The sequence below is a fragment of the Grammomys surdaster genome, unplaced genomic scaffold (assembly GCF_004785775.1).
Source record: "Grammomys surdaster isolate TR1022 unplaced genomic scaffold, NIH_TR_1.0 126278, whole genome shotgun sequence".
NCBI lineage: Eukaryota > Metazoa > Chordata > Mammalia > Rodentia > Muridae > Grammomys > Grammomys surdaster.
Genome location: NW_021621078.1, coordinates 229,970 through 256,430, shown reverse-complemented (window position 1 = coordinate 256,430; position 26,461 = coordinate 229,970). Strand labels below are relative to the sequence as shown.

The window sequence follows — 26,461 nt, the reverse complement described above, 5'->3', positions numbered from 1 at the left end:
AGAAGATGCCATTGTCAGTAAAGCATGTTCTACTTACAGAAATGTCAAAGTATGAAACACATGCATGTCACAGCTGACAAAATAGGTACAAAATAGGGTTTATCTCAAGAATGAAAAATAGTCTACAAATGTATTAAAACAGGCCAAATGTGGTGGCACATGCCTTTAATCTCAACACTTGGGAGGCAGAGCCAGGCAGATCTCTGAGTTCCAGGCCAGCCTGGTCTACATAACCAGTTTCAGACCAGCCAGGGCTATATAGTAAGATCTGTCCTCCCTCCCCCCAAAAAAATCTATTAAAACAAAACATTGACTAATTTAAAAACATGGAGCATGAGGAAGATATAAATAAAGTTATGTAAACTACTACTGTCTCTATATTATAACTGTCCATTCTACCTGAAATAATCTATAAATCATTGCAATCCTAACAATTACATGTTCCTCAATGACCACATGGTAAAACTCATATGTAAAAGAGAAAAGTCCAAATCCAGGAACAGCCAAAATAATTTTGAAGAAAATAAAGAAATGTCAACATAGGCATAGGAGTCACACTACTAAGCTTTAAGACTTTTTGTAAAGTTTTAAGAATTAAAAAAGTGTGGTAATGGCAGAATAGCAATCTGACAGAATTACAGAGCAAGAGATTTAAACCAAAACAAACTCAAATGATGAAAACTTAGCTCCCCCAGTTGTCTAGTGGCTGGGATTTGATGCTCTCTCAGATCATGAAAATTGGGTCAAGGTCAACGAGAAGTCTCATGGGTAAGGACACTGATGGCCTGAGTTTGATCCTCAGAACCCAGAGTGGGAGGAGAAAACTGACTTACACACACACACAAAACTTGGTATACAACAGAGGTATTATCACACATAAGTGGGCATGAGTACACTTGGTTGATAGCATGTCAAATATTTAGAGCTATACTATGTCATATACAAAACCAAATGTGAAAAAATTATAATATATATCTCATATCTTTATTATTTAAATAGAGAAATTTCTTAAGGCAAAGGTTTGATATATATATTTATGTGTATATAGATATGAAAATATCATATTATACATACACACACATATATACATAATATATATGTATGTATATTCCCATAGCACACCATTTTTTATGATGATTTTTAAAAATGAAATGGCCAAGAGTTTGTGAAAAACATGTTCAGTTGAACTAGTAATCAAAGCATTTCCAAATGTCAGATACAACCACTTACCTTTCACACTGGCAGAAATTAAGATTAGGAGGACTCTGAGATTAAATATATTGCAGAGAGAATAAGAAACTTGTGAAATTACTTAGTGAATATAGCATAGAGACTAAACTCTGACACTTCATTTCCCAAAAGACATGTACAAAGATCTTCACCATGAAGTGAATAAAGTTATGTAGAATTAGAGAGAACCAAAAAGTCCATTAATAAGATGAATGTTCATAGTGTAGAAATGTACTAGGGCACTTCAAAATTGCTAAAATAAATAGATAAATTTCAAAACCATTTAGTGGGAAATAAGAACAGTAAAAATATATCTGCAGAATAACCTATTTATAGCTTTAAAGACTTAAGAAGAATGTTTTATCTCACCACAGGTATGTGCATACATATTAAACATTTGAAAAGATACTGTACAGAATCCAAAGACTATGTCTATGGAGACAGGGTAGGAGAGCACATGATAGGGAGAGAGACAGGTGGTTCTTCAGCATCCTCTTAAAGCATGGTGTGTGCATGTATGTACCCAAGGGTACATGTGTTTGGACACGCATGGGAAACCATAGGACAACCTCAAATGTCACCATTAGGAATATTGCCCACCTCTCTCACTGGCCTGGAAAGAGCCTGGGGACCACCCTCCTTCTGTCTCTCACTGGTAGTACAGCTGGAGAAATGGCTCACCATAAAGGGGACTTGCTGCTCAGTCAAACCCAGGGTCTGGATCCCAGCTTACATTATGCAGCTTACAAATACCCCTAGCTCCAACTCCAGGAGAGCTGACAGCCTCTTCTGGCATCCACCAGCATGCACACACACTTGAATATGCATGTACACATGCATGTATGTACACACGCACACGCACAAACACATGCATACACAGATAGATTAAACAATAAAATCTTTCCAAAATAAAATATTTCAGGTAGGCATGGTAGCAATAGGAAGACTAAAGCAAGAAAGACTAGCCTAGGTTACATAATTAGTCTAGGCCTCAAATACTTTTCCTATGATTACAACATTTTACATAGAAAAAGTCTTGTATAGACAAGTATGGTGGCTCATGCCTGTAATTCCAACACTTGGGAGGATGAACAGGAGGACTACCGAGAATTCAGGTCCAACCTGGACTATAGTGTGAGACTCTTTTCTGAAATCTTCAACAACAACAACAAAAGTCTTGATGGATGTGCTATTTCATATGAAATGCTTATATTGTGGGATGAAGCAGAACAAGATGACTGTTGATAAGAGAAACTTAAAAATGTAAATAAACTAAATAGAAGTGTGTGTTGCAATGAACTGTCATGAAACAATGTTTAGAAACATTGGTTACTTACTTTAAAAGATGTCAACAAATATACTAAGTTAGAAATAAACAGGCTATAAAATTGTAGATTTTTCAATCAAGGCATGAAATGGTCAAAGGAACCTTCTCCTAAAGCTATAAATAAATTCCAAGAATGCACCTGAGATATCTTAAATCTTCTCAACTTGGATCCATGCAAAGAACATGAACAAAGAGCCTACCCTTGGTAACTATGATTGATAAACTAAGACAGCTTTGGACAAATGCATATCAGGACTATATCTCTATAAAACAGCTACATTTGAACCAAAAGAAATGGTCTCAAAGAGCCAATACCAATGAGGCCTGCCTTTCCAGGGGGGCTGCCTTGCCGTCTAGTCAGGCCTATCAGAGCCAGGGCAGAGCACAGGTCACTGAAAGGGGCAGGGTTATAACACCAGCACTCAGAAGCTGAGACAGAAGGATTCTAAATTCCAGCCCTAGCCACATAGGCAAACCCTGCCCACATTTTTTTTCTTTTTTTTTTTTTAAGATTTATTTATTTTATTTATGAGTACACTGTAGCTGTCTTCAGACACACCAGAAGAGGGCATCAAATCTCATTACAGATGGTTGTGAGCCACCATGTGGTTGCTGGGATTTGAACTCAGGACCTCTGGAAGAGCAGTCAGTGCTCTTAACCACTGAGCCATCTCTCCAGCCCTTTTCAATTTTTTTTTCTTTTTTTTTTTAAGCCTGCCCACATTTTTAAAGGCTAAGCAAACTATAATAAACTATATAGTAAGTAGGTTGGGCCAGGGACTGTGCATGAGAACAACCCAAACCTATATTGCAAGTGAGGCCACATGTGGAAGGAAGCGGCAGCAGGAAGTTGCTGAGGGACTCTTGAAAGGAAAGAGAACATTTGTCTTACTACATTTATGATCTCTGAAAAGCTGGAATTGACTGGGATACTCTCAAGCCTGTGCCCAGAAGGTATAGGCATCACGACACATTTTTCTTTATGAAAACTGAAACAGCATATATTACAGGGTGGGGAGTTAAGACTCAGAAAATATTACCATTGCTATTTCTTTACTGCGGAAATCTGTGTGTTCTTTATGCTTTGATTAAGTGTTTTTCAAACAGGTGAGACCAAAAGATATGCACTACCTTTATTTTCTAACAGTTAAGGCCATGTGACGCTGCTGGATATGACACGCATGAAATCTTGTCTTCCAGATGAATTGATTTTGAATTCAATCAATCTCTGAGAGAAGACATCCCAGCTCGCATAATTTCATCAACCAGGAGGATGTTGGTGGCAATCACAGTGCTGCGGATGAAAGGACCAGAGTGAGCCCAGCCTCCCACAACATGCCCGTGTCTCCCCAGCAACCTTCAGCATGTGGTGGGGGCACTTCCCCTTCAGGCATGTTGGAGTGAGAACTCATGAAACAGAGACATTACGAAGAAGCACCCTCCTCACACTGTAATGGCGACTGCTTTGCTGACTCGGCAGAAGTCTAATTCGTACCCAGCAAATCTGTACCAATTTTCGCAGGTCGCTGCTGCTCCCTGCTACACAGAGGCTGCTGTTATTCGCTGCTTCCCTTTCCAACCCAAACAGTGAGGGTAAGGTTAGCTTTACTTGTGCCTTTCCCTGCTGCAAACACTATGTGAAGGGGACTGTAAGAGGACAGCAGCTAATCTCAGTAGCTGGGGACCACAGTGTCATACTTTTCACAATGTTTTCCAAACAAGAATAACAGGAACTATTCAAAGTTATCAATTACATCCCTAAAGGTCTTCCTCTTCATTGCCAATTTACCAGGAGTGAAGAAGATGTTTTTTCACACAGTAATTATCCCAAATTCCTGCTTCTGCTGCTACCATCGGCTCCCCTGCAAAGTAAAGACAAGCTACTTACTTGAGCAATCTTGACACACCCTGCCAGTGTTGACTGGTGAATTCTAAAAATATTAATCTCTTACAGAACTTCTTTTGTCAAAGTCACCACTGACCTCTGTGCTCAGCCCTGTGGACGACTGCCAGCCTCATCTGCCAGCATCCAACAGCTCAGCACAGCCTCCGGTGGATTCCTTTTGGGCACCATGTTCCCCTTTCTTCTTCACTCTTGGCTCCCTTTCTCCTAAGTGAGCTTACTGCTGAAGCACCCATACACTCCAAGGCTCTTCTATTCTCTCCCTGTACATGTCTTAGTCAGGTCACTACTACTGTGATGAAACACCATGACCAAAGCGACATGGGAAAGAAAGGGTTCGTTCGGCTTACACTTCCACATTGTTCATCATCCAAAAATATCAAAACAGAAACTCAAACAGGCCAGGAACCTGGAGACAGGAGCTGATGCAGAGGCCATGATGGAGTGCTAACTTACTGGCTTGCTCCTCATGGCTTGCTCGGCTTACTTTCTTATAACACCCAGATCAACCAGCCCAGGGATGTCACCACCCACAATCGGCGGAGCCCTCCCTTATTGATTACTAATTAAGAAAATGTCCTACAGGCTTGCCTACAGCCTGCTCTTATGGAGGCATTTTCTCAATTGAGATTCTTCCTTTCAGAAAACTTTTACCCTGTGTCAGTTTCACATAACACTATCAAGCACAAATTATCCCATGTGGTCTCACCCAGTTTTCCAGGTTTAAACTATTTACACCCTGATTACTCTCTTACCAACAACACATATCTGTTTCTTGAGCTCAAGATATCAAACCACTTTCCCCAAAAAGGCCATAAGTACTTCAAACCTGACTTTGCTAAAACTGGACAGTCCCTCAACCCATAGCCAGCTTGATCTAGTCTTCTCCAACAGCCAGTGCAATTCTAACCTGCTAGTTGTTCAGTTAATTGCTCTCTACAGAGCGGAGAGTAGCCACAGCCATCCTTTTAAACATGGACTATGTTGCAAAATTGCTCCTTATTTTATTACAAGGATTAAAACACACACACACACACACACAAAGCTGAAGTCCTCAGACCAGCCCACATGCCACTGTGTAATCTGACGTATCACCTCTGTCACCTCCTTCCTTCTCCACTGGCTGTTCCTTCTCCCAGCAGACTACTTCCTGCTGTCCCCTCATGGCTAACCCCTCAGTTCCATCAGCTCTTCAGTAGACGTCATTCTAGTTTGTACTGTACAGATGTTTTCATTTTCTCCCTTCCCTACTTAGCATTCATGATCATCCTTACAGATGCTAAATAATTTATTTGTTAAGATTATTGTTTACTGCCTGTTTTCACTATAAGCAAGAAGGTCACAATTTTAGTCTATTTTGCCCAGTGTGAATCCAAATAATTAGCACTCAATAAGTCCATCTTTTTAAACATTGGTGGGGGTGGGAGGACTAGAGATATAGACAGTTCAGTCACTGACTGTTGTACAAACACAAAGTCTGAGTCTGAGTTTGGTCCCCAGGACCCACATTAAAATTTTCTTTTGTTTCAGGGCTGGTGAGACAACAGTTACTTGTTACTGCTGCAGAGGACCTGGGTTCAGGCCCAGTCCCAGGGGATCTGATGCTCTCCTCTGACCTCTACAGGCACTGCATGCACATTATTCACAGACATACGTGTAGGCAAAACACCTATGCCCTATGCACATTAAATATTTTTTGGAGTAAGCTGGATGCACTCAAGACTGATGTAATAAAATGTTCCAACCCACCTCCCTCTAAGATTTGGGCCCTTGAGGAATAACCTTTTGAGTAAATAGCTTTTTTTTTTTCCAATTTCTTACCTGTATTCAGGTCTATGCCCACAAGTTCTTTTGATTCGGCATGTTTAGTCTGAATTTTTATCAGTGTTTCCTGCAGGTCGTAACCAGAATTCTGAGCAAGAACCTTTATAAAAAATAATGTGTAGAATACCTTCATATATGGATTTGAAAATCAAGTACAGAAAAAGGGCACTATTCTTCAGTCTTGTTAAACACAAACACAATACAATGGCCATCTCCTTTAGAAGAATTGCATTCCCAACCTAAATCAAATTATTGCTTTGTCTACATAACACATTTTATTCTTGAATAGTTTCTCCTTGTGACCACCACACCAAGTTCTAAGGACACCAGACTTTTCCCACCCCTAGATATTTTTTAGGCAAGGTCTCATATAGCCTAGGTAGGCCTTGAACCCCTTCTTCCCTTTTGTAGCAAAATCTGCCTTGAGCTCCTGACCCCCCAGCTTCCACTCCCCAGTGCTGGTGTTACAGGCACGTGCCATTACAGCCATCTTACTTCTTTCCTTATAAAAGATGTAAGTCTATTCTATTTCCTCTGGCCTCTTGAGTCACATGCCTTCCTGTTCTTCCCAGCACTTGCTAAAAAAGACCAGGGCATCCACAGCACTGTGTGTCCCCCAGCTCCAGGAGGACAGCCATGACCTGTAGCAATTCGGATGGAAATGCCTGCAATCCACACTAGACTAATTTCTAAACTAACAGCTGATAAAGAAAAGGGTCACTGTATCCCGGTGCCACCACCAATTCCCGTCAACAACACAGTACCTAATGACTTTGCTGCTTGGAGGGAAGAAAAAATAGACACCTGATTCACAAGCAACCCACAAATTATGAATAATCGTGGTATAAATTATTGAAGTCTTTGCTAGCTAACAATGTTAATAATGGTTGAATTCCTGGTGATGGCATACATGAAACATCTTTCTATATATCTACATGGCTGATGACTAACAGAGGCAAAAGAAAGGAAGGGCAGCCCTGTCCTTTCCCTACTTCGCTCCTTCAATTACAACAAGTTCCAGCCAGTAGTGTTTGGGGACACTAAACATCTTCAAGTCCTTCATTTCCTACAACTAAAGTAATAGCATCTTGGATGCCACCAACAAAACAAGGATCTCTGCTTAAAATAAAAAATTCAAACAAAACTTGAGTTCCAAACTGCTCATTAGAATTGGTTAGTATTGAACTTTCCAAAGGAGCTTTGAGACACAGGGAAAACTTGACTATTTCCTGGAGCTCTCTCGAAAGTCTCGTAAGCTTCAGTCCCCACAGTGTCTCTGCTGGGTTGGTAAAATATTTATGCACAGCAGGAAATGCAAATGAGCACACTTCTAACTCTGTGAGCTGTTGGGCAATTTGTAATCAAGGATCTTTAGGTGCATGCAGTTGTTATCTGGCCAGGAGACAGTTGTACCTTCGGGATGATGAGTAAGGCATCAGCAAAGGCTTGGATTCCGAGGCGAGCTCTTCCCTGCACACGGTGTTTGTAGTTAACAAGAGCTTCTGCTATTGCGACTTCCACTGCCCCAGCCCCTGGAACCACACAGCCTACCAAAGGCAAATAACAAAAAGATGTCAAACAAGGAAAAGGAGCAAGAAAGGCAACTGGCTACAAGGGCAAGCATGCTTGATTACTTTGACCACTTCTGAAATGTTCTGAACATATTTCGAAATCAAATAAATTCTACAACTCAGCAATTACTAGGTTTCCCTATAAAGCGTTCTGAAATTAAATAAGCACGGTACACATACTGGCCACAAACATTTTGTTTCATTGTTTACCCTTTGGAAAACATAAGTAGGATTTCTGGGGTCATAGAGATGGTTCCCAGCACCCACACCAGGCAGCTCGCAACACCCTGTAACTCAGTCCAGGGGATCTGACGCCCTCTGTCCCATGCAGGCACCTGCATTAACATGATGCTCATACACTCACACAGGCACACAGACATACAAATAAAAACAAATCTTTTTTAGATAGACATTTCTTTTGCTTGGATCTTATAGTTATATGACTACATTGAAATGTTATTTGTAATTTATAGTTGCAAGTAGCTAGATACAAGGTCTGACCTAAAACAAACAAACAAAAACCAAAAACAAAATTAAAGGGCCTTAGAATTTCAACCTTTGAAAGATAATAACTGCTAATCCAGGCTACTATGTCTGTAAAACTATCTCTCATAATTGAAGGGCAAAACTTTCCATGAGTCAACCAGGAAATCATGGTCACTAAGCTATCTCTACCAAAGATACTCAAAGGAATCTTATGGGTTGAAAAGAAAGATAGACTGTGGGACTACAGGAAAGAGTAAGTGTTGCTAGAACAGAAGCCACACAAATGAGAGATAGGACTCATCAAACACCATAAAACCCACACTATGACAGGAACCAGGGCACACCCTTCAATAACTCCCAACATCAATGGTCTCAATTCCCCACATAGAAGACAGACTAAAAGACTAGATTTAAAACAGAATTCTTGTAGTTGACAAAATAAACTCCAAACCAAAATTAGCCAAAAGAAATAAGAAACATTGCTTCATACTGTCTAAATGAACACTCTAATAAGACAATACTACTGTTGTGAACATACGTACACTGGAGTGCATGCAACTCTGTCAGAGGTCAAGACACAGATAAATCCAATACAAGGATACTGCGTGGTGGCAGTACCCCAGTCTCTTCAATAGATAGGTCATCCCAAAGAAACATGAACAGAGAAACAACTGAATTCAATATCTTAGATCAAATGAGCCCTGCAGACATCTACAGAACATTCCACACAAATACTGCAGAATACATGTTCTTCTCAGTAGCCCATAGACCTTTCCCTAAAGTAGATCATAGTATAAGACAAGAAGCAAGCCTCAACAAATACAGGAAACCTCAAACAACTTCTTGTATTCTATCTGACCACAATGAAACAAAGCCAAAAAACCAACAGTAAAACAAACAAACAAACAAAAAACTACTTCATGGAGATTGAACAACTGGGTTACTGATGAAATCAGAAAAGAAATAAATTTTAGAGTTAAACGAAAATGAAGACATAGCATACCAAAACTATGAGATATAATGAAAACAGCACCAATTTAAAGGGGGGGGGAGATTACAATAAGCGCCAATAGAATTCAGGAAGTCCTAAGGACAAATCTTGAAAAAGTATATTCCACTAAGTTGGAACACCTAAGAAAAATGGATGACTTTCTAGGAATATGTGATCTACCAAAATAAACTGAGATAAGCAATTTGAATAGAACTATAACAAGAAATGAAACTGACATAGAAACAAAACAAACACCCAGTCAAAAAAAGCCCAGGCTGTGTAAGGAGCCGTTACCAGAGCTGGAGCTGCAGGTTAGGCCTAACCAAGATGACATCATCTGAAAAGCACAGAGACTCCACGGCACAGCCCATGGGGGCAGGGAGTGGGGGGGGTGTGAAAGGGGTGAGGGAGTGGGGAAGGGGGTAGTGGGGGAAGAGGGAGCCTGGCCAAGATTGGTGATACCCTGGGCAAGAAGCTGGAGAAAGGAGCTTTAACAAGGCTTATGTGGTCCTTGGCCACTTCTGCTAAACAAAGATGAAGACCTCTTCCGAGAATGTCTGAAAGATACATGCAGTGTCAATGCCAAGCAGTCTGGGGACTGTTTTGGGTGCCTTCAAGAAAGGTGTGGGGCCACCTTATAATGTTCTCTGGGGACCTCTCAGCCCCCCAGCCACAGCATAGCTTCCAGAGTCTGCAGCAGGGCAGGGCTTCTCCCTGACTTCCAGGAAGGAAAAGATTGCTCCTGTCACACTCACCTCCTTTGTGCTCCAGGGTCTTCCCCTCAGCATTTCAACCTTTCTGGAATCCTTGCCCTTGCATGCCTTCCCCTGCCACCTGCCCCTGCAGGTCCATGGCAACAGTTACCAGCCTTCCTGAATGGATTCCTGGCCCTTTTTCCCTCCCTTCACCATCTGTTCGATGCCCTTTGGCTCCTTTTTTTTTTTTTCCTGGCAAAATCAGGCACTGTCCTTATAAAGACTTTTAAATTAATAAAGTCAGTGGCAGGCTGGGGAGATGGCTCAATGGTTAAGAGCACTGACTGCTCTTCTAGAGGTCCTGAGTTCAACTCCCAGGAACCACATGGCAGCTTACAACTACCTGTAATGGGATCTGATGCCCTCTTCTGGTGTGTCTGAAGACAGCAATAGTGTACTCATATAAATGAAATAAATAAATCTTTAAAAAGTCAGTGGCCTTCATAAAAAAAAAAAAAAAAGAACTAGCAGCAATCCCTCCTTCCATCCCAGACTATTTCATACAAAGGAAAATGGGGGAATGCTCCTAGATTCACAGCATCGTGAGGCCAGTACCAAAACCAGATACACACAGAGGAAAATTATAGGCCAGTCTATCTCATAAACATAGAAGTAAAAACTTGCAATAAAACACTTGCAAACTGAATTGAATACATAACGAAGAACATCCTTCATTATCAAGTTTCTTCATTCCAGAGATGCAGGGATGGTTTAATATATGTAAAACAATTAATATAATATACCATGTAAATAGATAAGACCAGAAAGCACACTATCATTTCAATAGATGCAGAAAAGGATATCTTTTCAAACACTGAATCTGACAGATTTCAAAATCTGACAAAACACTGAAGAGACAAGGACTAGAAGGAGCATATGTCAGCACAATAAAGGCCATACACAAAAACCTACAGCCAACATCAGGCAAAATAGAGGAAGACTCAGAACATTTCCACTAAGATCAGGAATGAGACACAGAGCTTGAAGGTTTAGCTGGACCCTGTAATAAGACAAGAAAAGGAAATAAAAGGGATACAAATAGAAAAAAAAAGTCAAAGTAGCCACATTTGCAAGGGAGGGGTGGTGGTACCTACCTTTAATCCCAGCACTCAGGAGGCAGAAGCAGGCAGATCTCTGTGAGTTTGAAGCCATCCTGGTCTAGGATAGTGAGCTCCAGGACATCCAGGGCTACACAAAGAAACTCTGTCTCAAAAAAACAAACAATCAAACAAACACAAAAGATAGTCCAAAATATCCTTATTTGGAGGTGACACAATACTATACACCATAAAATTCTTACATCTGATAAACACCTTCAGCAAGATGAAATGATACAAACTATCAAGTACTCTGTCTATACACTGATGGAAAACACACTGAAAACCAAAGAAATAGTGTCATTCAAGTTAGTTTTACAAAATAAAACACCTTCCAACTTGGCAGTGGTGGCATACACCTTTAATCCCAGCACTTGAGAGGCAGAGACAGGTGGATTTCTGAGTTCAAGGCCAGAGCCTGGTCTACAGAGTGAGTTCCAGGACAGCCAGGGCTACACAGAGAAACCCTGTCTCGAAAAAGCCAAAAAAAAAAAAAAACCAAAACACTACTGAGAACACCAGAAGATAGAAAAACTTCCCAAGCTTATGGACTGAAAGAATTAATAGGTAAAAATGGCTGTCCTACAAAAAAGTAATCTACAGATTCAGTGCAATTCTCATCAAAATCCCAGCACCATTCTTCATAGAAATAAAAGCAAAATCTTAAAAGTCATGTGAAAACATAAAGTACCCCAGACAGGCACTGGAGAGATAGTTCAGGAGTTAAGAGCCCTGCTGATCTTCTAGGAGACCTGGTTTTGAACCCCAGCACCCATAAAGCAGGCCATAGCCGTTTGTAACTCCAGTCCCAAGGTATCTGGTGCCCTCTTCTGGCCTCCGCAGGCACTGCACACATGTGATGCATAGACAGACATACAGGCAAAAAAACACTCATACATATAAAATACTTTTTAAAAGACTCCAGACAGCCAAAGCAATCCTTTGCAATAAGAATAATAGTAAGGGTATCACAGAAATCACATGATAAATTCAGTAGATGCAGAAAAGGCTTTTGATAAAATCCAATATCCCTTTCATGATAGAATCACTGAAGAAACTAGACATAAAAAGAACATATCCCAGCATAACATAATAGAGGCTATATAGCAAACCTTTAACCAACATTATATTAAATTCGGGAAACTCAAGGCATCTCCATTAGAATCAGGGCATATTCTCCACTTTTACTCTTAGCTAGAGCAGTAAAATAAGAAAAGAAAACGAAGGGGATCTTAATAAGGAAGAAGTCAAAGTGTCCTTATTTACCGATGATTCTATGTGAGGCCCTACAGACTCCCCCAGAGAACCCTTTTGTAAACAGGTAAACACATCAGCAAAGAGCCAGGACACAGAATGAACAGACAAAAATCATCAGCACCTTCCTTTCCCCAATCACAAACATGCCGAGAAGGAAATTAGGAAATGATCCCATCCGCAATTGGCTCAAAAAATAAAGTACCTCGAAATAAACCTGATCAAAGAGCTGAAAGGGCTCTGTGATGGAAACTTTCATCACTCAGGAAACCAAAGATGACACTAGATGCAAAGACTACTTATGCTCATGGACTGAAGGAAATAATGTGACAACTGTTACCATACCAAAAGCAGTCTACACATTCAATGCATTCATCAAAATTCTAGTACCATTATACACAGAAAGAAAAAAATCTTAAGGCTACAAGTTGTAAATCCATGTAGCAGGGGCTGTGGACTCTGGTAGTATGTTGGCCTCACAGAAGTCTGCTGTGCTGTACTTGACCACATGACTCATCTCTTTGTCGTGTGAGACCTCCCGTGCACCCACCGCCCCGTTTCATGGGTGAGGAATAAAAGGATTTCTGTGCACACAGAGGTCTGGACTGTGGTGAGGGATGCCCTGCAGACTCTGGGCAACTCAGCAGCAGCACAACCTGCTGAGGCCTGAGAGTTCACCAGAGGGGCATTTATCCACAGGAAGCTCAACCTGGCCAAGGTAGAGGCTATCAAATCTGATCCATAGGGCAATCCAGGCACTCAGAGGCAGCAGGCCCCAAGACAGCTAGATGAAAAGCAAAACCAACTGTACAGTGGGTGAGCCAAGATCCTCAACTCAAGACTCTGCCTCACACAGAGGCCTATACCAACTTTGGGAAGGGTGAAGGCTTGGAAGATGTCCTGGAGCAGGCAGATGGTCAAGTGGGGGCTCTGAGGGTGGTGCCTGGTGCAAATGCCAGGTGGGCAGAAGCTCTGTTCAGGAGTCCATGTTGTAATCAGTGAACAACATTGAATGCACACAAGAACAACCCAGTGAATCTTCTCAGTTCAAAGCCTGTATCCATTGTGTCCTAAGAGCCAGGGAGGACCATCACCTGTGATATTCTGAAGACTCCTATGGATCTAGCCACAGTCCCCAGCATTGCTGAGGAGTGTAGGCAGGTTGAGGGAAGGTAAGGGTTGCAAGAGCAGGAGAGTGCACATTGTGCCTGTCCACAACAGGTTGGAGCAGGCTGACACCATTCTGTTAATGTTAGATGCCTCCTTCCAGCTTGAACTCCCTAGATACTTTGGGAGTTTCCCTAGAAGCCAGTAGTTCAGATGACTGCAGTTGGCATCTCTTGCAGACACTTTACAAATCCAACCTACAGCCCTTAATCCTGCTCTGTGCCCCACCCCCTCAACTGCCACTGTCATCCCTGACCTGGAAGAGATGGACAGCCTTTTGAAGGCCCTAAAGAAGGAGCTGTCTGCAATGGGTGGGCACCAATTCACAGGTGCACCAGGTACTCCTGACCCGGGCAAAGTATCAGCATCACTTCCAGCACTGCCTGGATGCTATTGACCAGGTTGGCCATAGACTTGGCAGGAGTGGTTGGAGAGCATGAGTGACACAGGCATCTGAGCCACCTCACTGGTAGTGGAGACACTGAGAAGATCCTCAACATCACTCAGAACCCTCGGGGTATCTGAGCACAACTCAGGGCCCGTGATATCTTCACATAGAAAAACTTGATCCTAAATGGCAAAACCAAGCCCCTCCTACAAAGATCCTGAGGATCCTGTGGAGACTTGCCAGGGACTGGGGACTTTTTGGACACCCTGGGGATATGAATGGAGGGATGTGGGTCTTTTTTTTTTTTTAGTGAAATATATGAAAAAAATATGTTTGTAATCATGGTTGCATGCTAGGTAGATACAATCACTGAGCTGTGCCCCTGCCCAATCCCAAGCACTCTACTGCTGAGCTAAATCTCAGCCCAGCCTAATGGCTTTCTTCTTATTCTCCTCCCCTTCTCTTCTTCCTCCTCCTCTTCCTCTTCTTCCTCTTCCTCCTTCTCCTCTTCCTCTCCTCCTTACTCATTCTCCTTCTCTTCTCCTTCCTCCCTCCTCTTTCTCTTTTTTTTTTTTCAACACAGGGGCTTTTCTTTGTAGCCCTGGATATCCTAGAACACACTCTGTAGACCAGGTTGGCTTCAAACTCATAGATCTTGCCTACCTCTGCCTCCCAAATGCTGGGATGAAAGGCATATACCGCTACCACCTGGCAGCTTTTATTTTTCAAATGCCAAAGAAATATGACAAGTTCAGGTCAACTAGGAATGTCTGTATACGAGAATCTGCTTTACTCCATGATGTCTATGGAAGTAGTCATGGTTTCACATGAACATTTCCAGAACTTACCATTCCCTCCTCCAGAAAAAAAAAAAATCTTAAAATTCTTATGGAAGCACAAAGCTAGCTGAAGCAATCCTGAGCAAAAAGAATAATGCTGTAGGTATCAACATATCTGACTTAGGGTTATATTAAAGAGCCATAGTAACAAAGCCAGCATAGTGCTGGCACAAAACAGGCACATACATCAGTGAGAGAGAAGGCCAAGATATTAACTCAAATAGCTACAGCCACTGGGTTTTTGGCAAAAGAGCCAAAAAATATGCTTTGAGGGAAAAGATGGCCTCTTCAGCAATGGTGCAGGGAAAACTGAATATTGACATGTAGAAAAATAAAGGTAGATCTCCTTCTCTTGTCTGTACAAAAATCAATTCCAAATGGATAAGATACCTTAGTGTGGACCTGGAACTCTGAAAATATTTAAGGGAAAACACTTTAAGATAAACGTATAGGCAAGCTGGGGGATCCCAGCACTCAGGAAGCAGAGGCAGGTGGATCTCTGAGTTCAAGGCCAGCCTGGTCTACAGAGTGAGTTCCACAACAGACAGAAACCCTGTCTCAAAAAGCCAACCAAACAAACAAAACAAAACAAACCTGAAACAAACAATCAAAACCCCACAAAAATCCCCACCAAACCACATTAGATTCCATCTCATGCCAGGGAAGACTGGCAATCATTAAGAAAACAAATATCAAATGCTAGTGAGGATATGGGCAAAAGGAAATTGTATACACTGTTATAAACTGGTATTAGAGATCCTCAAAAATCTAAAAGTAGATCTACCATGCGAGCAAACACATTTATAGCCTCATTAACATTTGATATTTGTTTTCTTAATGATTACCATTTGTCCTGGCCTGAGATGGAGTCTACTGTGTTTTGGTGGGTTGTGTTGTATTGTTGTTGTTTTTGTTGTTTTGTTTGGACACGAGCCTGGGAGCAGGTCGGTAAGCAGCGTGGCTCCTACGTGGTTTCTCCATCAAGTCCTCGCCTTGAGTTCCTGTACCTACCTTCCTCAATGGATGGTAACCTGTAAGACGAAATAAATCCTTTCCTCCTCGAGTTGCTTTTTGGTCATGGTGTTTATCACAGAAACAAAGAAGCATACTAGAATAGTATGCTTGCTGCCATGCCTAATAACCTGAGATAAGTTCTCAGAGTCCCCATGGTGGGAGGAGACAGCAAGTCCTGAAGTCGCCCTCTGATCACCATGCACACGTCATGGCACACATATGCCCACGCATATAACACTCACATAATGAATAAATGCGTGTGAACGGTTAATGGGGCAAGTTTAACATGTGTTAAGCAAGGGGGCAACAGAAGGAGAGGTGCTAAGGAAAACTAGACATTGGCTTCTCAGAAGAGAGCCCTGCTTACATGTCTCAGTGGTACTTAGAAACTGTTTTGGTGGCTCTAAAATTATAGCTTTTAATGGTTGCTTTCAAAACCTTTTCTTCTTTTCTTTATTACATTTATTTGTGTGTGCATATGTGGTGCATGCATGCCGCAGCGTTGGCTGCAGCTCAGAAGACAGTGTTAGGGAGTCGGACCTCTACATCCACATGAGGATCCTGAGACTGAACTCATCGACTAAGAGTAATCTTGCCAGCCCCATCACGCTCTCTATGATAAGTGAGATTATAGGGTAGCTCCAGAGGTGCCTTTTGGATAGGATTATAATCTAATAAAGATAAAATCATGAGCCACAAGGGTTGCACAAAGAGGTTAAGGCATGTTTTTTCTTGTGAAGATTCTTAGGAGAGTCCTAGAAAATTTCAGGTTTACAAATAGAATGGAAAAAGGTCACCTATACTTAGGTTTTAGGCATGGTTCACTGCTATTTAAACTTTCTTATTTGAATCTCCACTAAATAAAAGAAAAACTGTCTCTATGTAGGTAACCTTCACCGTGAATGTTGTTAGCTGTGCTGGAACTGCTTTAAGCACACCCCAGGGATGGGGGCTCCCTTTCCTTCCCAGATCCCCATAATTTTCCCTTACTCTCATCCAGCCTCACATATGACATAAAAGTCTAAGTAACACTGGCTGGGGGGGAACAGAGAGGATTTATAGGAAGGGGGATGCAGGAAGGGGTGTATGGAGGGAGGCATGTCCAATATACATTACACAGTGGCATGAAACACACTTATGTAACATAGTACCATGTACAGTGAATATACATAATTAATTCTTTGATTAAAAAAGAACTCTTCGATGCTTGCTGGAGCCAAGGCAAGAGGTAATGATTCTGGACCACTGTTCCTGCTTCACCACAGCGGTTCAACAGTGACACCCACTTCCGTTTAATTGAAGCAGTGCAGAGAGCCGTGCCACTCTGAATGTGCCTGGTCCTGTCTAATCTCAGCATGTGGATGTCTTTGGTGGAGACAATGGCCTGTTGATTTTGTATCATATTTTCATTATGCCTTGGAGACTGATTACACTGTTATGCACATCTGGAAACTACTCTATATGGTTTCTTAAAAAAAGGAATTAAAACCATTCAAAATTATGTGGGTTTTTTTTTAAATCAATTTGAAAGTGTGACTCTTAGGACCTTTCCTAAGGTTGGCTGAGTGAAAATCTATTAAAATGGAGAAAGGATTAGGGCAAGTAATGTGGCCAGAGGTTTTGGTGTGCAATTCTTAGGACCCAGTCAAGAATCTGTTTTCTATATTGGAACAGAATCTAAACTGCTACCCAAGAAAAAAGGCAGGTGTCTTTCTAGTCTAAGCCAAGAGCTTCGTGTTAACAGACATCAATTTCCACAGCTAGATAAGAGCTTTACCTCTGCTTGTATAGTTCTGGGTAGCTGTGTACTGGATATTAAATCGAAGGCCTTGTTCATGATAGACACAGACTCTACCACTCAACTATATATTCCCAGCCCTGCTTGTAGAATGTTATAGTGCTTTGAACTTGTTGAAAATCAATAAACTTGCTTTGGAATTACTTATAATTATAGCAAAATGATATAAAATCAATTGCTTCTCAGCTCTGCACTTTTTATTCCCACCTCCTTTCTCTGAAACACTTCATGACATAAACCCTGAAGGAGTTAGTCATCTAGAAGCTGAGAATCTCATCACATTTTTGAAAAGCTACTTCCTAAGAAGCAATACACTCAAAGTAATATTTGCATGTGAGAGGTATAAAGACTAAATGTGCAAATAGTCACATGGACCATGTACCTCCCACCCCACCCATCTGAAGACAGACATTAATGGACCTCTGGCAACTCCTTGAACTCACTTCTTGTAAGAGCACAACATGAAGTTGTAGAATGCTGTGGAAGGGAAACTGATACAACCACCTACATTAGAAAAGAACAAAGTCCTTAAGCCAGCGGCCTGAGCTTTCTTCTTAAGAAACTAGAGAAGGGAGTAAACAACACCCACTGTAAGTGAGGGAGTCGAAATGAGAAAGATCAGAGGAGAAACACGGAAATAAAAATGACAAATAGAGCCCACACCTGTGATCCCTCCTAAGGAAGCTCAGATAGGGGTATCCTTATGACTTCACGGCCAGCCTGGAGGAGCACAAATGAGTTCCAGGCCCTGTCTAAAAAAAATAAAAAGGAGGGAGAGGGGTAACCCATTCTTACAGATAGAGAAAGAAAAAAGTAAGGAATGTATTAAACAACTTAGATCAGTGTTGATAAACTTTATTCAAAAGGCTAGGGAAGGGCCAGCAGGATGACTCAGCAGGGAAAAGCACCAACCATACAAGACTGAATTGGATCCCTAGAACACACAGTGGAAGGAGAGAGTCACCTCCTGAAGTTGTCCTTTAACCTCCATGCACGCACCAAGACATGAGCACATCCTCACTCACACACACGAATACAATTCTTAATTATCGAGGGGCAGAAAGCTTGCTTGATTCAATCCTTAGTATTGAAAAAAAAAACACTTTCAGCCTGGTGACAGTTTAGGTTCTATGGGTTCTACCATTCCCTTTGCAACAGTCTCATCCCACTGTGAGGCAGTTGCACTAGACATCTACAGTCAATGCATGCTAAGGGGGCGTGACTGAGTTACAATAAAATCTAATTTTTACTTTACTAAACATGTGCAGCAAGTCATATTTCACTCATGGGAAATAGTTTGGTGCTCCCAATTTAGGAGGTTTTTTGTTGTTTTGTTGTTGTTGTTGTTGCTGTTGTTTTGGGGTGGGGTTTTTTTTTTGTATTAGCAAAAAACCAGACACACAGGCTAATGGAATGGAATAGAGGATCCTGTAATAAACCCACACTGCTGTGGCCACAGGCTTTTTAATAGAGATATTGAAAAGCTATATAGTTGGAGAAAGGACAGCCTGTTCAACAAACAGTGCTGGGAAAGCTAGCTATACGTGTGTAGAGGGAAAAAATCAGATCTTACCTCTCACCATGTAGCAAAAATTAATTCAAAACAGACAGAAGACTTTAACATTAATATTAAGACCTGAAACTTCAAAGCTACTAGGGAAAAAAAAAACACTTCAAGTTCAAGATACAGGCATATGTCAAACATGCTGGTACACATCTTTGATCCCAGCACTCGGGAGGCAGAAGCAAGTGGATCTCTGTGAGTCCAGAAAGTAATTCAAAAAGAAAAAAATAAAAATAAATAAAAATAGAAAGAAATAAAAAAAATAGGCACAAAGAAATCTTTCTAAATATGATTTCTAAACACCGATCAAATAGCAAAGCCTGATGTCACTGTATGACATTAAAAAGCTTCTGTAAGCAGAGAAAACAGTAGAGAAGGCTAAGAATGGGAGAAAGACTTTCCTAGTTATTCTTCTGCTGGGAATTAATATATACAGGGCTCCAAACCAACAGACAACTCCATCACTAAAGAGATGAACAGACCGTCTTCAAACAAATACAAATGGCCAATAAACACATGAGAATGTCCGAGTCCTTAGCCACACTGCAATGCAAATTCAAACTACAGCAGCACCCCAACCCCACCCCAGTCAGACGGCCTCATCAGATGATAACCAACACGGCTGAGGATTCGGGGCAACGAACCCTTAAACTCTGGCAGTGATATGAGCTGGTACAGCCACCACAGGAATCAGCGTGTGGAGGCTCGTCAAAACTAAAAGACGGAACCGCTGTATGGTCCAGCCAGCAACCACCTGTCCCCCAGCAGCTATTGCCACAGTGGTTCCAGTTTCTTTATGTCTGCCAAAAAAAAAAAGGACACTTACGCTGAACTTCTGTATTATATAAGACAGCATCTCCTTGTGCTTTTCATTTCCATTTTCTTAATGCTGACGTTGAACATCCTTTCACGTGCCTTTTACTCTCTATCAAAGGGATGCTTCTATGGAATTACCTCCCTTAACTCCATTTAGATACAAACAGGTTACACATTAACAATAAATTTAAAATACTAGCATTCCTTCCTAACCTTTCTTACAATTACACTACACCTGAGGCAAAGGAGCAAGTTCCAAGCTATAAGAGCTCCCCTGGTTTGAAAAATAAATTCCTAAATTTATTTTTTTTGTTGTTTTTTGGTTTTTTTGGGTTTTTTTGGGGGGGGGGGACAGGGTTTCTCTGTGTAGCCCTGGCTGTCCTGGAACTCACTCTGTAGACCAGGCTAGCCTCGAACTCAGAAATCCGCCTGCCTCTACCTCCCAGGTGCTGGGATTAAAGGCATGCGCCACCACCGCCCGGCGGTTGTCATCTCTTAAGAGAGGGGCTAATTAGTGGGGCAGCCTACCTTATCTTTATTCTTAACAGATTCAAAGGAAAATCAATCTAAAGTGGAATGAAAGAATAATCATTTGGACCTTAAAATACTAAACATACTATGACAGCCTTATTACTACTTAAGAAGCACGGGGTCCATACCCACCATAGAAAGCGCTTGCTTACCATCTTCAATAGCATTTTTGACAGCACGAAGTCCATCTCTTAAGGCATCCTTAATCTGGATGAGAGTATGCTTGTTTGGTCCTTTGACCAGCAAGGTGACAGAGAGAGGGTTTACACAGTCCTCAATAAAAGTGAACTTTTCTTCACCCTAACCGATGACAAGAAAAGATGTAACTTTAAGGTCTGGAATAGCTTAGGGCTACGGTGATGAACACTTTGCCTAGCATGCATGAGTTCCTGACTTAGATCCCCAGTAACACACACACATACACACACACACAGAGTAACATTTGACACATTATATTATTACACTCATATAAAATAACCATGTCATCATGAAATTCAAATCTATTTTCAAGTGAATCCAATCTTCATGTGAAATTTTTTTATTTTTAAGTAGTTAAGTTATCCCATCATTTGGGGAGGTTGGGTTACAAAGACAATTCAACACCAGCCTGGGTCACAAAGCAAAACTTTTAACATTTAGGTAAATAAATTGTAAACTCTGTCCTGTCACACCACAAAATCCAAAATATGAATTAAAAGGTATAAAATGCCAAAAAGCATTTAGGAAGCAAGTTATAACTGCTCTTTATGTAAATGACTCACCAATGCGTACTCAAAAACAAGGCCAGCATGCCCCAAGCAGTCTTCACTCAGGTCTTCGAAGGAGTTTACAGCCAGTCCTCCACAAGCAAGGGTGAGCCTGGAATCACAGTACACCACTCTCACTTTGCTTATGGAAAACACAAAGGCTAATATTTTTTTGATATGATTTAGCCTCAAACACATGGTGATCCTCCTACTTCAGCCTCTTAAGTATAGGGACTAAGTATGAGCCACCATGCCCAGTAAAGCTAACTTCTTAAGGATGGCCCAGTCTTGTTTTTTAATATCACAATTGTTTATTAACATTAATAACAAAATTTAGAACTAATTCACTAATATCTTGCTCAGAAATGTTTACTTATGAGCTACAAGGAATATGCATGAGATGACTTAAATTTATTCTGTTAAAACTCATAGGAGGGGAATCGAAGAGAAGGCTCAGCAATTAAGAACACTCATTGCTCTCCCAGAGGATATGAAGTCCTAGCCCCCAGTCAGGTGACTCACAACTCCCAGAGCTTGCAGCACGCTTTTCTGGCCTCTGGGAGCACACACGTACAGATAGCAGGCAGACACACATCAACAAACACACAAATACACAGGAAAATAAATACGTTGCTTGGGGGAGATGGTTTTTGTTTTGGTTTATTTTAGTTTTGATTTTTTTTCAAGACAATATTTCTCTGCATAGCCCTGGCTGTCCTGGAACTCAGGATGTAGACCACGCTGACCTGGAACTCTCAAAACTCAGAGATTCTCCTGCCTCTGCATCCTCAGTGCTGGGATTAAATACATGGACCTCCATGTCCAGCAATTGTTTTTTGTTTTTTTTTTAAAGCAAAATAAAAACAAAACTTAGAAAGCTTTGGGTTCAATTCTTGGAATTACAAACAAAAAGGACAGCAACAAGAAGAGCAGCAGAAAGCACTTCAGATGCACAACCTTACTCACCTTTCCAGATTTCTTCTTTTTGCCCTGCGAAGAGCTACGATGTTATGTTTTGCAAGCATTTCTAAGGAAACTGGATCGATGCCCTGCAGTCAAGTTAACACAAAAGTTATGTGGATTTTGTTTCACACCAGGCAAGTGAGCTACCACTGAGCTCTACTCCTAACCTCTAAAAATGTAAGCCAGTATTCCTCAAGCATTTCTGTCTCAACACCACTTTACATTATTAAAAGTCAAGAAGAATTCACGCTGGGTGTGGTGGCACACGCCTGTAATCCCAGCACTCAGGAGGCTGAAGCAAGGGAGGTCTAAAGTTCCAGGCCAATACAGACTACAAAGTGTGTTCCAAGCCAGCCTAAGCTAAATAACGAGTTGTATCTGTATCAAATCATAAAGACAGGTTAGAGAAACAGATCAGTGGTTAAGAGCCCTTGCTGATCTGTCCAGAGGACTCAGGTTCAGTTCCCAGCACTCATATGAGGTGGCTCAGTATGCCTGCAGCTCTAGTTTCAGACACACACTCCTAAATATAAATAAAAAAGGAAAATATTGTGAGGGGTTCTTATATTTTAAGTGGACTATTTATTCATGTATGACTTTGTAACTGTATGGTTTTCTGTCATTTAGAAAAGTTCCAGTTTATTGAGCTGGGCTCAAGTGTTACTGTTGGCAGCACACTCTGTGAAGTGTCTTCCTTGGAATGGTAAAATAGCTAAATTTGATTTTCAGGAAAAGAAATCCAATGAACATCCCACTCAAAATAACTATAGTTTATCTGTTGGTCCTTCTTTTAACTAATAATGGGTTTCCATGAAAAAGCAGCTAGTTTAGCTCAGAATCCAGTTACATAAAGGCTTTCTTCAAGACAACTATCATGTTTTGCTACACAGAAGTGATTCATGTATATTTCACATTTTAATCACACTAAATTATAAAAGAATACTTATGTATTAATGTTTAACAAAAATCATTACAGTTAACATTTCAAAACATTCTTTAAAAATTATGTGTATAGTACATCTGTAAATGGGTATGTGCACCTGAGTGCAGGTATGTGGAGGCCTGAAGGCATGAGATCCCCTAGAGCTGCAGTCCCAGGTAGCTGTGAGCTGCACAACCATGTGAGTGCTGAGACCTGGACTCAGATCCGCACAAGCATGACATGCACTTTACTGCTGAGCCACCTCTCCAGACCCATCATCGAGACATTATTCTTAAATGCCTTTTCCCTCAGTGGTGTGCTAATAAAGAACAGAGTGGTGAGCACAGTGCAGTGCTGCTCTCCTGATCTGCTGGGAAGAGTGAAGCAGCTTTGCCTTCCCTTCCAAATGTCCACACAGTGCAAAAGGCATTATGGTAATGAAGAGAGTTTCCTCCCCAAACTCCCTGAAAATCTTGTAGGGTCATTGAGGGTCAACAGGTCACACTGGGAAATGCTGAGGAACAGTGACAAGCACTTGAGCTGCCCGCTTCTCTCTCACCTTTTGATTAATGACAACAAATCCTTTACTGGACTCAGCACAGACTTTCTGCTTTAGGTCTATTATTTTCTGCACTCTATCTTCAATAAATTTTCTTTCAGCTTTTACCAATTTCTCTTTCTCTTCTACAGTCTTATAAAAGAAACCAGAGCTCACTTCTCTAAAGGATTAATAAGAACAAGTTAGTAAACCAGGTATGGAGGCTAAAGCAAGAGGTTCATAAGTTTGAAGCCACCCAGGGCAATACAAGTCCCTTTCTCAAGAAAATAACCACAAACAAACAAACAAACAAACAGGAAAAGTTAGTAAAGGTGGGAGTAGAAGATAAAAAGATTATTAAACACACTCAGAGAAAAGGAAGCTGGGTATGATGGCTCATATTTGTAATCCCAATAGTCAGGAGACTGAGGCAGGAGGATTGCTGCATGTTTGAGACCATCCTGGACATGAGAGATGTGGGTGAAAGAAGGAAGCGGGGGTGGGAGTGGGGGAGGGGGAATGGAAAAAATAATTTTAAAAAATTAGGGTTAAAGAGAGAGATGGCTCAGGCTAAGGGGACCTGAGTTCAGTTCCCAGCACCCATGTAAAATGGCTCCCAACGTCACCTTCAGGGGAACAGTGCCCTCTTCTGGGCCTCCTTGGGCACCTTCACTCATGCACATACCCCCACACAGATACATACACATAATTAAAAGTAAAAATAAATTTACAAAAAAAAGAGACATTATAAGAATTTCAAATAGTATGAAGACAAATTGACACGCACGTTTTTTCGTACTCTAGCGACACGTTGCAGATGAGGATGTACGCATCTTGCACCTGCTTCCTCATCCTTGGATGGCGGGCACCATGGTCCAGGACCAATCCTCGGACCAGCCTGTTAAAACACAGAATGTTTCATGGAATACAGATTCTCAAATAAGAATGCCATTCAAAGCTGGAGTCAGTCAGGCTACACATTGTTTCCTTGTATAATTTCAAACCTAACATATAATTAGCAAAATTAGGGAAAGAATCTGCTTTAACAGTATGACCGTGAGTGAAGATGAAAAGCCAATCCAGAATTATTCTCTAAGTTACACGGCTCAAAAATAGGAGTAGCTGATCAAATAACAAAAGGTAGGCACACAATGAGTTTTTCAAAATAATTATATAGAATAACTAATAATTGTTAACCTAAATGTCCAGCACAGTAGTTTATTGTTCAGCAAATAACAGCCCAGCTATTCAATGGTTATAAAAACTATGTAGTAACATGGAAAATATTTACAGGGATAGCCAATAAGTACAGAATAACCCATTGTGTACTGTATGTAAAACATGACTGCAACTATTCCTTTTTTTTTTTTTTTTTTTTTTTTTTTTTTTTTTTTTTTTTTTTTTTTATTTTTTTTTTTTTTTTTTTTTTTTTTTTTTTTTTTTTTTTTTTTTTTTGCTTTTTCAAGACAGGGTTTCTCTGTGTAGCCCTGGCTGTCCTGGAACTCACTTTGTAGACCAGGCTGGCCTCGAACTCAGAAATCTGCCTGCCTCTGCCTCCCAAGTGCTGGGATTACAGGCGTGCACCACCACCTCCAGCCCTTTTTTTTTTTTTTTTTAATGTTGGCAATTAAAGGGAAACCCCATACTCGGAATATAGCTTGGTTGATACAGTACATGTGTAGCATGATTGAGATTCTGCATTCTTTGATTCCCAGAACCATAAAAATAAATACATAAGGGCTGGTGAACACTTGCCACTCCTGAAGAGGACCTGAGTTTGATTCCTAGAAACAAATAGTAACTTACAACCACGGGGTCTGATGCCCTCATCTGGCCTCTGAGGACACTAGGCATGTATGTGATACACATACGTACATGCAGGCAAAACACCCAAATACATAAAAAAAAAATTTAAAAGCTGACTAAATAAGTTGGTAGATAGGTAGGTAGATAAATGGGTGGGTAGATAAATGGGTGGGTAGATAAATGGGTGGGTAGATAAATGGGTGGGTAGATAAATGGGTCGGTAGATAAATGGGTGGGTAGGTAGGTAGGTAGATAAAGGACTCTGAGAGTATGATTAGATTTGCATGGTAGGAATACAGACCATGGGGCTTTTTTCTGTTTTCCAAATATATTTTTTCTAGAACAAATGTTTTCATAACTTTATAAAAGTCACTTATATACATTTAAGTGGTAGCATTACTTAATACTCTCTTGGAAAGTTTTTTTAAAGACGTATTTGTTGTATGTGTAAGTGTGGGCATGTAGGCGTCACAATATACAAGTGGAGGTCAGAGGACAGCTTTGGGGAGTCAGTTCTCTCCTTCCACCTTGATGGTACATGGTCTCTCCTGTTGCTTCTTCCACTGAGCAGCATACTCCAGGCTAGCCCATGCATACAGCCTTTTACATGAGTTCAAGGGATCAAACACAGGTCACCAGGCTTGTATACAGCTAACACGTTTACCTGCTAAGCCCTCTCCTTGCCCTGGAAGGATCTTCTATGAGTATGTATGGTGCTAGGGACTGAACCAAGGCCTGTATAGTTTAGGTCAGTCCTCTACCATTGACCCTTAAGAATTGTCTATGCCCAGCCGGGCGGTGGTGGCGCACGCCTTTAATCCCAGCACTTGGGAGGCAGAGGCAGGTGGATTTCTGAGTTCGAGGCCAGCCTGGTCTACAGAGTGAGTTCCAGGACAGCCAAGTTTACACAGAGAAACCCTGTCTCGAAAAA

General features: G+C 41.1%; 1 protein-coding gene across 2 annotated transcripts in view; it reads right to left on the bottom strand.

Annotated features, from left to right (window-relative positions):
• Nucleotides 1–3,665: 3,665 nt before the first annotated feature.
• The window catches only part of Cct6b (chaperonin containing TCP1 subunit 6B), a 44,131-nt gene continuing 21,335 nt past the window's right edge, over nucleotides 3,666–26,461 (bottom strand). For both annotated transcript variants that reach the window (XM_028759222.1, XM_028759223.1), the window contains exons 6-14: nucleotides 24,512–24,622; nucleotides 23,746–23,905; nucleotides 22,268–22,350; nucleotides 21,317–21,413; nucleotides 20,708–20,855; nucleotides 7,698–7,831; nucleotides 6,282–6,384; nucleotides 4,347–4,419; nucleotides 3,666–3,851 (exon numbers count right to left, since the gene is read on the bottom strand). In XM_028759222.1, coding sequence (XP_028615055.1) covers nucleotides 3,779–3,851; nucleotides 4,347–4,419; nucleotides 6,282–6,384; nucleotides 7,698–7,831; nucleotides 20,708–20,855; nucleotides 21,317–21,413; nucleotides 22,268–22,350; nucleotides 23,746–23,905; nucleotides 24,512–24,622 — 982 coding nt within the window. In that variant the 3' untranslated portion in view covers nucleotides 3,666–3,778. The remainder of the gene's footprint in view (nucleotides 3,852–4,346; nucleotides 4,420–6,281; nucleotides 6,385–7,697; nucleotides 7,832–20,707; nucleotides 20,856–21,316; nucleotides 21,414–22,267; nucleotides 22,351–23,745; nucleotides 23,906–24,511; nucleotides 24,623–26,461) is intronic.